The sequence below is a fragment of the Myxocyprinus asiaticus genome, chromosome 26 (genome assembly GCF_019703515.2).
Source record: "Myxocyprinus asiaticus isolate MX2 ecotype Aquarium Trade chromosome 26, UBuf_Myxa_2, whole genome shotgun sequence".
In the NCBI taxonomy this organism is placed as follows: domain Eukaryota; kingdom Metazoa; phylum Chordata; class Actinopteri; order Cypriniformes; family Catostomidae; genus Myxocyprinus; species Myxocyprinus asiaticus.
In genome coordinates, this window is record NC_059369.1 from 23,427,113 (window position 1) to 23,442,498 (window position 15,386).

General features: G+C 40.8%; 1 protein-coding gene across 1 annotated transcript in view; it reads left to right on the forward strand.

Annotated features, from left to right (window-relative positions):
* LOC127416874 (transducin-like enhancer protein 3-A) overlaps positions 1-15,386 on the forward strand; it is a 31,835-nt gene that overhangs the window by 3,279 nt on the left and 13,170 nt on the right. Inside the window, exons 5-10 of the mRNA XM_051656459.1 lie at positions 543-587; positions 5,938-6,000; positions 6,174-6,278; positions 11,834-12,029; positions 12,493-12,500; positions 15,203-15,325. Of these exons, the coding sequence (XP_051512419.1) occupies positions 543-587; positions 5,938-6,000; positions 6,174-6,278; positions 11,834-12,029; positions 12,493-12,500; positions 15,203-15,325 (540 nt within the window). The remainder of the gene's footprint in view (positions 1-542; positions 588-5,937; positions 6,001-6,173; positions 6,279-11,833; positions 12,030-12,492; positions 12,501-15,202; positions 15,326-15,386) is intronic.

Here is a 15,386-nt window from a genome sequence, read left to right on the forward strand (position 1 = left end):
CAAGCAATGACTTTAACCAATACCCAGGGACGCTAGTTAAACATTCCATTCACAGGAAAAAGCATGTCAGTCAGAGAGGAGGAGGAGAGGTTAGGTAAACAACATGTAGAATCCCCACGCTGACTGTTTGAGCTGATAGTGTCAGTGTTTAGACCTACAATGGACTGTGCTGACACCTGTTTTTTTTTATTTCAAGTCAGAAATGGCCTTTAGGTTGTACTAGAACAGGTTATTCCTTTTGCAAGCTTTGAAATGCTATTTTTATGTTTAAAATTTTGATTGCTCTAAAATACAAGGGTTCTTTGTCTTCCATTATCAGTATCATACAGAGAAAGAGAAGCTGTGCAGATATGAGACACCGTTATGGAACATGATTTTGAAGTGCGCATCAAAAGCCAGTTCCCCTCTTACCCCCTCATGTTTCTCTAGAATCTGACTTTATATTTCTTCTTCCTCTGATGTGAGGTGAATGTTTGTTGTGGCTCGGGTTGTATAAAAAAAATAAAACTGAGTATTTTCCATTTTTCTTTTCTTTTTTTCAGTACTATGAGATGTCCTATGGGCTGAACATTGAAATGCACAAACAGGTATGTAGCCCTTTGATCCCTGTTCACACAGTCTCAGTTGCAGACGGATCCCTGAGAGCACACTTATGTGTGTAGACGTCAGTCAGTGCAGTCACACCGGTGTGTTAGTAGACAAGTGAAGTGTTCTCTGTAGAGATGATGAGAGAGAGACTGTGGACTGCATTGTGAGCACGAGTTAGAAACATGCTAGAAGTCAGGACATTAAAAAACACAGTCAATATTCTTCCTGATTGTGCTGAGCAGAGTGTGGTCAGACAGCTTTGATAAGATTAAAGTCAGGACTTTGGCAGGAGGGGCTGTGTGACTTCATGACTAATGGGAGCACAGTCTGTGGAGTCCCTATTTTGTCAGCACATTTAGGACACCCCTTATAAATTAACACTAAGGAAAAATAGACTGCCATAAATTCATGTCCTCCGATCAGTTCTTACCCTGCATTTTCTCAATGCTCAATTTCTACACCTTAAAGACACTGCTTTGAAATTGTCCTTCAAATTTAGTGTTCTCTACCACCGCATTTACAGAACTAATCTGATTTACCATGACAATATTTTGATGTATAACACATTTCTCATCCCCTTGATAATCATGAGATTGTGCTGTGCACCAGATGTAGTTAGGCCACCTCAGAGACAACCCTGCTCCCCTTCTCCACCTTATGAAGGTTAATGGCATCAGGGAGGACCTGGTGGAGGGCGATCCATCAGTGTCTACAGTGTGAGCTACTGCACTCCTCTGCCTGTCAGGCCTCTTGGCCATGTGATGCTTCCTGTTGGTCACTTATCTCCCAGCAGGCAGCAGAGGGACAAGGAAGAGAAAGGGTAGAAAAAGAGGGGGGTTGGGGGGCCGTGGATGATAGAAGATGGGAGGGCTGGCCCTGTGTAAACGGGCTAATTAACTGATCCATTTTAGCACCTTGACTTTTATCAGGAACCATCTCAAAGCCTATGGAGGCACGATTGAATAATTCATCCCCTGCCGGCTCCAACCTGCTAACCCTCTAAAGAGGAGGGAGGTAAAGGGTGTTCATGAGCTAACATGCAGATCCCTCCATCTCACCATCCCACCCATTTATCCAGCTCTGTTGTTCCGGGTTAAACTGAACCCAGGAGCGGATGCCAGGCAAGGAGTGGTTAACCAACTGAATTAGATTGCTGGATCCATAACATATTATTCTCAGCGTTGAGGATTTATTTCAACCGCCAGGCAATCTGTTTCTCTTCCATTCTGCTGTCTCTGGGTGCTTTGTATTTTAAACAGTTGCGGCGTAATGCGGATTTTAGGATGCACGATAGCATGTGATAACCTGCAGACAGCCATAGAGAGGGGAGGAAATGCAGCTGTAATGGCAGCTGCTCCATGACAATGAGCTTCTGTGATGACAGAGGCCCGCTCACAGCGTGGCTTGCTTTGGGTTGATTGGATGAGATTTTCTCACCTGTTGTGAGATTCTGAGGAAAGCCCATGCCCTGCCCTCACTGAAAAAAAAGGGGTGCCCTCGGAAGTGTTTGCAAACTGCTGGATTGTCCTCATGTTAGCCAAAGCAAACTGACTGGCTCAGTGAGGTGAGTACACAGAGCATCTGTTAAAGAGAGTGTGGTGCTGAGTGATGATTGGGAAACACGTCACTGTTTATTGCGGTTGGGTCATGAAAATAAGTGAAGAGGAATGTACCTGCACAATCCGTCTCATAATGATAATTATAATGATGCAGGGCATAGACAATGTTTTAGTTTTTTTTAAGCTGATGTTCATCATTTTTTTTATGTTTAAATACTTCTTACTATCCCAGCTTTATTTGCAGAGACAAATATAATAAACCATTTATAGGCTTTTTTTTTTTTTTTTTTTTTTTTTTTTTCTTCTGTGGTGTTATCAGAACATTGCACTTTTTTGTGCATCCTGACCTGCCAGACACGGCAACATCGACTCAATCAATGGCGTGAGTTTGGGACAGGATTATTTGGGAAATCTGTTTGAAAACAATGTTTATTTTTGTATTTCTATTTGGGGATGCAAGCTGCACTGAAATTACACACTTCAGTTTTAAGAAAACAAAGGAAAGCACAGCACAGCTTTACTAGTGCCAATCAATGCAGGTAAATTCTTATGCCAGTTCTCAATTCAGCTGCATGTTAACAACCTTGTAAAGTAGTGCGATCACCTGTGGCACACACATATATATATAGGCCTTGTTATACCTCTACTACTGAGTGTCAGTCTGTCAGAGAGCATTACCACCCTCTCACCCCAGCAGAATACAGGGGCCCATCATCCTAGGTAGGTCAAGTGTTGTTTGTGATGGAGATACATGCCTTGAAGGAGCAGTTGTTTTCCTCTATATTCAATGCTCATCAGCGTCTCACTCCATTCCGCTGGCGCTGATGGCAACAGACAAATTGCTTTCAGCATGCCATTGACAGCTTGGCCCTGGAGTGCTCTTGAAATGGTGCTAGACAGGTCAGAGTACCTGTAATTGTGTACCAGAGCGTGAAGCTTGCCACTTAAGAGCCAGGCTTTCATCTGCTTAAAGTGACATCCTATTTTTATCTGCAGTTGTAGCTAAAAGCTCTGCTTGTCCAGCTCAATGCACAGCGCCACTTTCATCATAGACGCATACATTATGCCTTGCACATGCTAGCTTTACATGTACTCTACCACTGTTGGACATGTTTTTCCCCAACAGCAGGATTGTTTTTGCAAGATAAAGCATGATGCTTTTGAGTGAGCGTCAGATAAGGCAACCCTTGACCTCCCTCGGCCAGCTGTCAACGTGGCGTTAAGCCCTTAAGGAATGTGTTCGATGCTCTCCAGGCCTCTCAGCAAATCCTGTCAAATGTTTGGCTGCTATTGATGCAGTTTATCTCAGCAAATAAGGATTATATACTGAGCTGGATTTTCAACCATTTTTGTTGATGCTTTCTTCTAGTATTTTTTCGGTAGTCTAGTTTGGTGTCTGAAAGCTAAACCTTTGAGTATCCCCTGATCCTATGGCATTGGTGAAAAGCAAACATGCTGTCATATTATCAGTTCTTTACTTTCTGTCACCAGAACGTTGTTTGGCTATAGCTTTGAGAACGTATAGAGCAAAATTTGGGACATGGGAATTTTGACCAATAGTCAGTTATTATTTATTTATTTTTGGTCTAGAACGGATAAAATTGGCCATATTCTAGCTCAGGGTAGTTGTATCCATTATTAGGCATTTAAACATAAAAAATTACTGGAAAAAATATTATTGGTTAATAAAAAGAGTAAACTGTTAAGCAGTCATAAGCTCTGTGTTATCTGCTTTAGAATGATGCTGATAATAAAAAATAAACAATACTGCCTGATACGATAGTCACACTATATATATATATATATATATATATATATATATATATATATATATATATATATAATATATGAATCTTCTTTATATATGTTCTTTATTTGTTGTCATGTTGATGTAACACTATGCCTTCGACATAGACTGATATCCATCTCAGATTATGCTCGCTGTGCCCTTTTTTGCAATGGCCTGCTAGGCTTTGCACAACAATATATTGCCTATAGCTTGGCCTGACACACGTCTATATTGCTTTGATGAGAGTGAGCGAAACTTTCTCAGGTTTTGCTGAGTATCTTGTAAAGAAATATTGTGTCTGGCTCCTGCAACTGCTTGGTATTTTCGGCAATATGTTATAAATAATTTCCTGGTCGGCTCAGCGCTGCGTGTTTGCCATTGAAATGAAATATAGAGCCGAAATCCCTGTGATGTGTTTGTGCTCCATTCTGGCCCTGGGTTCAACTGAGCCTCATAAATTCTATAGATGATGTATCTGTAGCAGAGTTATTTTTCAGAGGCTTTCCTCCCCCTCTCCTTTGGTCTCAGTCAAAGCCAGTGCCAGACCTGTGATGTGAGCCCTTTCATCACTGGAAGAGGCTGTGATGTTGGCGGTGTTGTGTTCCTGCTGGCTTCTGATGATGGTAAGGAAGAAGGATGGAGTACATCTTACTGCAGCTGCATGTAGCCTTTGGGTGGAGAGCCCTGGCTTTGCTTTTTATCTACCATTTGTGTGCGGTACTCATCCAATCGACAGGCTGAAAATTCAATTTAATGACCTGCCTGTGTGCACGTAATATGATTTTACAGTCTGTTACGGTCAAGCTGATGTACCATTTGCATAATGATCGGAGCGCGATAGGAGATGGGGCCTGCTCGGCTACAGTTGCCATGGCAACGGGCAGGCGGGCGGAGAGAGAATGGAGGTTGTGTCCCTATGGTCGGCTAGATGAAGGGAGGGACTGTGGGGCAGAATGCTGAGAAAATGAAAAAGGTGGGGTCTGGCGAAGCCGCAATAGGCCTCGGCTCCTAACAAGTCTGGACTTAATCCACCTTTGTTCATTAGTCAGGAGTGACGGCTAACACATTATTGTGATGAGGCCGTTTTCTGATCTATTGCAAAGGCTCATCTCGTTTTGAACTCAAACATCATCAACTTGGGTCTGATATTCCTACGAACCAAAACAAACTTGTTCTGCGCCAAGAAGTATATATAATAGGTCATGGGAATTATCTAATTAGTTTTCTTTAGAAATTTGCACCCAAGTTTTAAAAGTATTTTGAAAATTTTGTGTAGATTGAGCATCAAGCAGGAAGGTTTGGTATCTCCTCTTGAATATATTATTAATGTCATGAATTAAAACACTGAAGCAGCAAAGTTGCTGTAAATATTGTGGCTCTGATTGCTATTTAGACCAGTTGTGGGCAATTTCTAAATGGTAGAAATTCATAAAACTTTTTTTTTTTTTTTTTTTTTTTTTGTGGTCAGCACTTAAGTCTTTTATCACAGTTGCCTGCTTCCAACATGTCCTCAGGGAATGTCTGCATTATTTAACATCTGCTAAACGACAGGAGTTGGCAGTAATTTTGTTATGGAGACATTTGAAATGAACAGATCAGCCTTTTAACATCTGTGGAGTTTCCTTTAATGCAGTACATATCGGATTATGTTTGAGGTGTAAATGTGAAGTGGAAAGTTTTGGGTGGTAGTAGACTGTACCTGCAGGCTAATAGTAGATCAAGTGCACTGCTACTCTTAACACAGCCTCAGTGTGTCTGGCTCGTTTTCTGTGTAGTTTGGAGTGTACACATCACAGCTGTGCACTCTCTCCCCTGGGCTCTCATAATGTTTTAAATATTTCACATGTCAATATCACGCAGTTTGGAGTGTGTCGAGTCAAGCGGTTCTGATTGCCGTGGTAATTGCCGTAATCGTTCGGAAATGCTAAAAAAGGCTTAGTGGTGCTCTTTAACAGAAGTAAATGAACCCTTTTTTAACTTTTCCCACTTTTTCTTTTCCAGACCGAGATTGCTAAAAGGCTCAATGCGATTCTAGCCCAGATTATGCCTTTTCTGTCACAAGAGGTGAGCTTTATGATGGATTTTTTTTGTTAGTGTTTTTATTTTTAAAGCATTCAGACATTTTACGTTTTAGATGCATTATTTTGAGATTAGTCAAAGATTTAAGCTAGTTATTTTTTCATAAAATTGACTACTATTATAATGTAAGAAGTTTAATAATATTTTCTCTTTTGCAGCACCAACAGCAAGTAGCGCAAGCTGTTGAACGTGCAAAGCAAGTGACAATGACTGAACTGAATGCTATCATCGGGGTACGTGGACTTCCCAATCTGCCTCTCACCGTGTGTATACCCCTTTAATTACTTCATTTGACCCTAAAAAAGGGGCAAACCTGCACTGTTTTAGATGCCAAATAACACTGTTAACAATTTTAACGATTCATTTGGAATCAGTATCTTATTTTAATGTCCAGGTTTGCCCCTCAAATAAATGCCTTTTTAAAATGTGTTTTGAAGAAATGAAGTGCATGCATCCTGTGTGTTGACATGTATATTTGTGGCTTGAGTGTGAAAGTATTAGGTTTCACTTTGTGCGTTGTGTATGTTTAACTATTGGCCAATTACTGCATTATTGTTTATGTAATATAAGGCCGGACACCTTGTGTTGTTGGCATCGACCAAGCTTTATTTAGGCCCCTATATATGTGGCTGCAGTGTCCTTAGCATCCTTTGTCCCCTGAGTCTGCATCCAGGAGCTGTTCAGAGCTCTCTTTAGAGGCTGGATACCTTTAATTAGATCAGGTTGTACAGGGGAGGCTCATTCCTCTTTGCTGACCTGGATTGCACTGGGAATTAAAACAAATATGGTCTTGCACCCACATCCCTGAGCTACTACAGCTATTGCTTTCCTAGAAACGCCCACAACCGACTTCTAACAGTTGCTTATTGATCAGTGGCATGTGACCAGGATCCCTATCAACATGTAGAGAAAAGCAAATCTGACCTCCTGTGCATCCAAAGCAGGGCGAGCACTGATCTGATTACACGTGTTAACCCTGCTTTGATTCACTTTCTTAGGATTTGCTTTACAGAAGAATCGGATAAAGGGGAGGTGAAGGTTTGACGGTGGGTTTGTGATTCAATTAGATCCTCACCATTGACATGTATTCCGAGATAATTTCTGGAATCAGGTCTGGCTGGGCAGGCATGTGATTGCCCTTAAATGCCATCTTATCTCCTGGACTGATCACTGTCTGATAGCTTTGATGTTGTAATGCAGCAGGCCAACTTCATTGGTTAATGACTCAATGGATTGAATTTGGAGTGTAATTCCTTTTAAGAGCTGTACATTTTTTAAAAAACTTTGCTTCATGCAAGGCCAGACGACGACTCCGGAAAGGAGTGAATTCCGGTACCAAAAGTGAAATTACAGTAGAGGTTTTAGCCTCGAAAATGAACTTCATCTCATACAGGTACCCCAAAACTTATTTGTACATTTAAGCCACCTAAGCCACACATGTCTGTCTGAATGCCTTTGTATCATATAAAAAAATATCATAACAAATGGCATTTATTTTAAAGGAATACAGCACAAACACACTTCTCCAGCTAAATATTTCACACAAAGAAGTAGGTTGGGTTTAAATTTGTAAAACAACTGAGCGAGGCCTATAGTTCCAAATTAAGACAAAGTAAATGGACAACTTTTGGTAGTCAAACATTAATGAAACATGTCCATAGTTAATACCTGTGGTTATTAGAGGGGAACTGTGCTGAGGGGAACTGCCTGTAGTGTTTTAGAGAACTGATTTTATACATCCACTAAACCTCACCTTGACACCAGTTGGTTAAAAATAATTATAGTAAGAGATCAGAAAAGTGAAGTTAGTTCTGACAAAAGGTCCAGAACCATTTGTTTGCAGATGCCACCTGATTTGATATTCTGTTTCCAATACAATGAAATCCATACATTATGTATGAATTAAGTCTAAATACTTTTTGGGCTCACTTTATGTTGGGGTGGTTGTCATTCTTCAGACCTTGGCAGATACAGACACTTGTCTGAGAGAGGCATTAATATTGTTTTTGAGTTGATGGGCATTTGTATTTAAACATGGCAGGCTGTGTGTACACACATAGGTGCCAGAGTCCTCATAAATAGGATAAGGCAGAGGTGAGACGAGAGCTACACACACTTTTAGAGCAGAAACCACTAGCATCTCTTATTGATGAACCTCAGAGCCGGTAATAGGATGCATCTAGGGCAACTGCTTTTTTTCTGCTGTGCTATGACTTTGATCAGAGGTCTTAAGATGGCCTCCTGGCAGCTCAGCATATCTGGCTTTATGTTTATCTACACTAGCCCTATTTATTTTAGAAAAGCATAAGCATTACAATCCACAATTTATTTTATCCTCAGTTTCCCCCCCTTAAACTCCATTTCCTCCCTGTTTTGTTAGGACAGGACTGGTCTGGGCTGTTACCACCATAGGCACTGAGGAGGACAACCCCTCCCTCCCTCCCCAATATTAAGAATATTGGTCAATCAATATGGACCAATTCTTAAACATTTTGATCCCTCGCAATCATGTACATCTCTGCCTCTCCAATGGACACCTTTTAAAATGTGCTTTAAATAAATGCGATTCATGCATCCTGTGTGTTGACTAAAATGTATAGAATGAGAAGTAGTTTAAGTTGCACTTGGCTTACATTGTGTGCAGTTGTTTCTGGACCGCTTACTGCATTATTTTTTATTTAATTTTCTCAATATGTGTATAATAATTGTGGTAACACTAAAAAATTAGGTTGTATTCATTCACTACATTAGTTAATGTGAACTAACAATGAACAACCTTTTTGTTTTACAACATTAATCTTGGGTTAAGTTAATTTCAGCATATAGGCCTACTTAAAAGTTTTTAAAAGGAAAAGTTGTACATGTTAACATTAGTTAATGCATTATGAACTAGCACTGAACAACTGTGTTTTCATGAATTAACATTAGGCAAGATTAGTGAATGCTGTAAAAATATTGTTCGTTAGTTCATAATACCTAATGCATTTACTATGTTGTGAACAAATACAACTTGACAAGTGCTGCCAATCAATATGGGCTTTTTCAATTACCAATTTTAAAATTTTACTTTTGATCTTGCCCAATCTTGAATAGGTTACATCCTTTGGTCAGACTTTTAGGGGTTCATGGGCTATGGTGATTTGTGGTTAAGTTTAGGACTTGCTGTACTGTAGGTTTACTGTACACATGGGCTGCTCATGGTGAAACGGACACATGCAGGTATCAGGCGATTTTGTAGCTTAATATTTAATTTGTCTGCTCTGGATGTATAGATAGATCTCTATTAAGACAGCCCCTGCTTGTGCTGTGGGCCCAATTAAGTATGTTTGTGGCCAAGAGGGCGAATCATAGGGCTTCATGTTTTTGAATCCTGTTAGGCCTGCACGTTGCATGGTTACAGCACTTAAACTCAGGAGGGGGTTGTTTAGCTTACACACTTGAGAATACAAGCAAGCAGTTGTCTGATTTCACCACTTATCTTTTGAATTGTCTAATGTAAATGTTTTTAAACTGGGCTGACATTTGGTGTTTTGCAGCAAAATGAGAGATTAACACCCATCAAGAAGGTCTTTATGTTGGAAGATTAAATTACTGGAGGCATTTTATTTCTTTATTTTCTTGTTTTCATGGCCCACACTCTAATGAGGGTTCTGTTATTGTCCATGCATATTACACATCAGTGGCTCATTAGCTGGAATGAGCAGGGAGGATTCTCCCCCGTGAATCACCAGCTTCTTTAATTTCCCATGTGGTCAGTCGTCATCTTTGAAGCCACACACACTCGCTCACTACAATCTTTTATTGCTTTACTGGCAGTTCTTCACCTCCTGACACATCCTCATGAACACCCTACCACCACCAACACAGTGTCTTTCTTGCTATCATTCACTTCCACTCTTGTCTAACTATCTCACTCCTCTTCTCCTGCCCTTTCACTCTCTCTTCAAGCACATGTGCCCACCACCCACGCTCAGTGCCTCTCTCTGACACACACACCTCACGCACTCCCTTATCACTACTCCTCACAGATCCGCAGCTCATAATTGGCTTGGCAGCTCTGTTGTGTCGGGGAGGGTAAGGTTGCAGGTTCAAATCCCAAGCGGAGCTCTTCTATATACCATTCGCTCTCCTGCCAATCTCAAAGGCCCCGAGCCTCAATATACAGCCAGCTGTGCAAATAATCCGCAAAGCTGTTAGCAATTATACTCGCCCTGAATAAGGGCTTGTGATGGACATCTTAATAATGATTTACCCACTGGAAAGGGCAAGCTTTTGGAGCATTCTAGACTTATAAATAAGCCTTTAGTATTGATATTTACTTAAGCCATGGCATTAATGACCTGCTTATAATTCGTAAAGGTTGTACTTCCGTGGTTGCTGTACATAGCCAATAACATCTACCCTTTTCGCATCGAGAGGAAAAACTTACGGCAAGTTTCTCTGACTGTAAATGGTCATTGATTGACTTGAGGTCTGTAAAAAGTGGGGAGGTACATACCATAACAGCCAGATGAATAATTCATTCTTCCTGAGGATGCTAATAAATTGTGGAAATAAATTTTTTCTTTTTTTTTTTCCTGGTGGCACTAATTCTTATTTAACCTTGCTTTAAACTGCTCTCTTTCCATGCTGAGTGGTTTTAACTCTCATCAGTTTCCTCCAAGCTTTTCAAATATTGATGGAGGTATTGGAGGCTTGAACACATGCCAGCACAGGACCCCTCGCTCTTGGCCATTGGTCATTCGACACAAGCACACCAGCTGCTGCTGATGTTTGGTTTTCTCGAGTGACTCGTACTTTGTGTAATAAGTAACTAAACCCAAATGTGATGGGAGTAAATCTAGTATATATATCCAGCATTTTGATGGGTCTAAGGAGCAGGTGGTGTTAAGCCAATGAGCTGACAGCATTCCAACACCTGCTGTCTTTAAACTGTATCTTAAATGGGGCTTGACAACTCTCTTTTGGTGAGTGTGTTAGAGCGAGTGTGACTGCAAGAGGTTGTTTTTAAATTTTTTGTAGTTCAACAGTAAGGTTGAGTGGTATAACTGTGTATACACCGTACAATGGTAAAATGTCTACTGGTAGATATTCTTGCATACCAGAATCTAACACCAAGCAGAAAACTATAATATTCTCTCCAAACTGTATCGTAGATAGGTGCTTCCAGTGTAAACTATTTTACAACAGCTTCAAGCATGGCTCAACCAATCATTTTATTAGTGTATTAGCATTTTGAGTCTTTTGTATAATGTTATGTAATGCTAGTTAAAAAAATCGAATTTAGATGAAGTACCTTTTTTTTTTTTTTTTTTTGAAGTCACTAGTTTATTGGGAAAATAAACATTACTACAGTACATTTGTATGTAATACATGAAACATTGAGGTTGAATTTCTTCCAAAATGACTATATTGTGAAATACTGTTGCCATGATGTAAAATTGCTTATACCATGACATAAGATTTTGGTCACACAGCCCACCTCTAATTATTAGCATTAATTTATCAAATTGAATGCTTTTGTCATGACACTCCAGAGTTTTCGTTACAGTTGAGCAGCAAACCTGAAATGTAAACTCGCCACTCACTGGAATCTTTTGAAAATTAGGGTTATGATTTTTGTAAGCTCTGAACAACATAAAGGCAGAGCTGTTTGTAGGACCCTCAAATATGCAAGTGTGTGAGGATGTAAAAATCCCCTGATCCCTGCCTGTGGTTCTTAACGGGGCTCAGAAATTTTTGTGTGTTTATTTTGTGGCATGTTTTTCTCTGTTTTTTTTTTTTCCCTCTGGCCCACTCGTCATCTGTCTCTCCACAGCAGCAGCAACTCCAGGCCCAGCACCTCTCTCACGCTGCCCACGGCCCTGTGGCTTTACCCCCCCACCCTTCTGGCCTGCAGCCCCCTGGAATCCCACCGGTCACCGGCTCCGGCCTGCTGGCTCTGGGAGCCTTGGGAAGTCAGCCACACTTGCCTGTGAAGGATGAAAAAAACCACCACGACTTGGAGCACAGAGGTAAGGAGCACATGCTCTCATTTAAAGCCAAGAGAGTGGAACATTAGTCGCTCAGCCATACAGACTACTTATGTGAAACAAACTCTTGTTTCATAACACTCTACCCTCTGTCATTATTATTGCAGCTCTTATAGGCTGCTGACATTATTGACCTTCTTAGGTTTGCACAAGAAGAGTACACTACTCTCATGGCTTTCCATTTAAGGATGTAGACTATTTTCAGAGAAGTGTATAAAGCGATTGAACTTCCACACAAAACTCTTTGTCACTCAGTTTGTCAAGGGCAAAAAAAGGATAAATGCAAATTTTGTGCAGGCTGTATTGTGTACATAAGACATATTCTGCCTGCTGATGAAATCCACTCTTAACTCTGTCATTCAGTCAGGGAACTGACTTTTGTTTATCTCTGTTTTGTCTTGCCTTTCTGCATGTCTTCAACACCGACCGGGTCTGCTGACTACAGAGAGCACAGTGAGTATTGAGTTTCCGGTTGCCCCTGTTTTTTTTTTTTTCTTTTCTCTGTTTTAGTAGCTCTGTTCCAAAACCTAGTGAGCTGCCTAGGCAGCATCCTAACCATCATTGACCTTCATATGGACCGATTTGGAAAGCTCTACATAGGAATCAACTCTGTAGCCAAGCAAATGGCACTTCACACTGGAAACTCAACTTGAAAATTATTTCATTAATTTGTTGTTGACGTTGCTATGTTTTTTTTATGGATAAAATGTAAATTGAATTTTATTGAATAAAATGTAAAAAGTTTATTTATGGTCAACATTGCTTTCGCCTTGTCCACCATCTTGGATTTATTTAATTAGGATGACAAATCTTAGGAGGCAGTTTTATGAAGTTGCCTACCTTTTGGAACAACCTTTACATCGAGAGTGTGCCTATGATACCTTAAAATACTGCCTCTGAAAGCAGCTCGCTAGGTCTTGGAACAGAGCTAATATGTCTTAGTTTTACTGGGTGTAAAGCACCTCTTGGCCCATTTCATGCCTAAGAAATTTTCCATTTATGTAAATGTCAAGTAAGATCCTTCATCCTGAAGCACATGCGGCTCGTGCGCGAAAGGGTAATCTGCGTTCATTAAAATGACTAATAGAAAAACAAGCTTTTTATGAAATAAGCACTTGCATCTCACTGCAGATGGGAAATGACTCGTATTACAGTGCGCAGATTAGCGCGGCTCTATAATTTCATCACAATTAAAGATGATGTCGACTCCCACTCTCCTTTGTGGGATTTATTTTAGCCCTCTCTCTCCTCCTCCCCACCCCTCTGCTATCTCTGCTTGTTTACCGCCCCTCACCGCTCTCTTTTGCTAGTGCGATAAATATGTATGAGTATAGGCGTGGGGATTGTTTTTCCCCCTCTCATCTCTGTGCCCTTGTAAAAGGCATTTATTCGACGGGGCTTAAATCTCTCTGGTGGCTGATTGTGGCCGTGAGATTGGGTTTCTGCCGGTCCGGCGAGGGCTGAATGGGTGCAGTCATGTCTGAAGGAAGGGGAGCTCCACTGGCGGTTAGCAATCCGGGTGCTGTTGTGTTTTCTGTTGCTGTTGTCTAAGGTCATCTGATAGCACGCTTGTGACTCTCTTTAATGAGTCACACTAAGCATCTCTTTAAAAGGTCAGACATCATGCAAAGAGATTGAGAAAGACAGAGACTGTTGGGCGCTCAGCCCAGTCCACTACTACATAGTCTCGGCTTAGTTTCCTCTTACACCAAGCAATCTGGCTGCTTTTTTCCCTTTGAATCTTGTTGCTTCACATTGAGTGAAGGGTCTTGGGAAGAAATGAATAAAGCTCTAGGAGTTGGATTGGGTTGAGAAAGCACCCAGGGAGCTCTCAAAGTCTTGTCTACTTTACCATAAACTCCTTGCTACCTGGAGCGTGTATGCTAAATCAGTGGTTTTAAACTGGTTTTGCTTCAAGACCCAGAATTTACATTGGACATCAAGTGGTGACCCAGCACTACACCAAACGTAATCCATATTTAATGTAACCTGGGTTGCATTTTCTTTTATTTTGCGTTGTTTGGTTCATGGTTTTGTTTGTATGAGGGCATGCCACATAAACTGGCTTATTTGGCTAGCTTATACCAAGTGAAAATACAGTTGAGTTTGATTCAAAGTATGGCCTTTGATGACGACAATGAAAGATATAGGAAGTTTCTTCTCCCTTTTAAAAGTTGATAAGCCTTTTTATTTTGCATCCCTTATTGTGCATGATTTAGTTATTATCATGTTATTACTTTTTTTTCATGTTTTTCATTGCTGTCCATGACACTGTCACAACAGACCTGCGACCCAACGGTTAAGAATTGTGCTACTGAAGATTGACTGAATTAGTAAAAATATTTTAGCATTGCATTGTGTGCTTCAGTGAGCATTGAAGTACACTGGACAGTGGCCACAGGCAGAGTCACCACCATTCCCTGTGGACCCAGGTCTTTTTTCTGTTTGTCTGCTCTTAAGTCATTGTCAGTCTGGACCGCAGGCCAATAGTATGCTGAGGGAAGGGTACTGAGAAATGTCCAAACACGCTACAGCAATCAATGGCAATTACATGCTCTCAAACACAACCCAATTTGGGATACTCGCAGATAAAGGGCCGTTGTTCGACACCAACGTGTTGCTCATGTCTTTCTGAAGTGGTTTGTTTCTTTTCGAAGATGGAGGGAGTGAGAGAGGGAAGTAAGGGAATAAGGGGGTGGTGGGGCAGTGAAAACAAGCCCCTCTTTGGTCTGGTTAACTGTTTCTACTCTGTAGTGCGGGCCCGGCGCATTTTTGCCTGTTTAGTCTACTCTTGGTTGTTAGATACTGCTTGGCGAGTTTTACTGTATTATGTTAGGCCTGTTTTAGATCGGATGAAGTCAGGTGATTGGAATGGACAGGACACTTTTGGCTTTTTAAGTCTGTTTTGAGTGATGAGAGCTATTCTGCATAGTCTCTTTTTCTTGCTGTGGTTATCCCCATTTTTGGATCCTCTTTAAATCCAACAGCTGTAAAGTACCTGTCATGCAATTGTTTTAAAATCTGAATTCCTTCGTCAGGTGCAAAAAAAGAAGAAAAAAACAAAAAACTGAAATCAGGTTAAGATAAATAAAAATAAAAAAATCTCTTAAAATGATATGGGTTGGTAATCTGATGGCACTTTCTTCTTTCCTCAGAACAATTCCATCTCTCCATCAGATAGCCTTCGCACAACCAGCGAGAAGCACCGTGGCTCCTCTGATTACAGCCTGGACTCCAAGAAACGCAAAGTGGAAGACAAAGACAGCATGAGTCGATATGTGAGTGCTCTGATGTGGGCTTGTAATTTAAGAGTCTTCTGTTCTCTGTAACGCAGTGCTG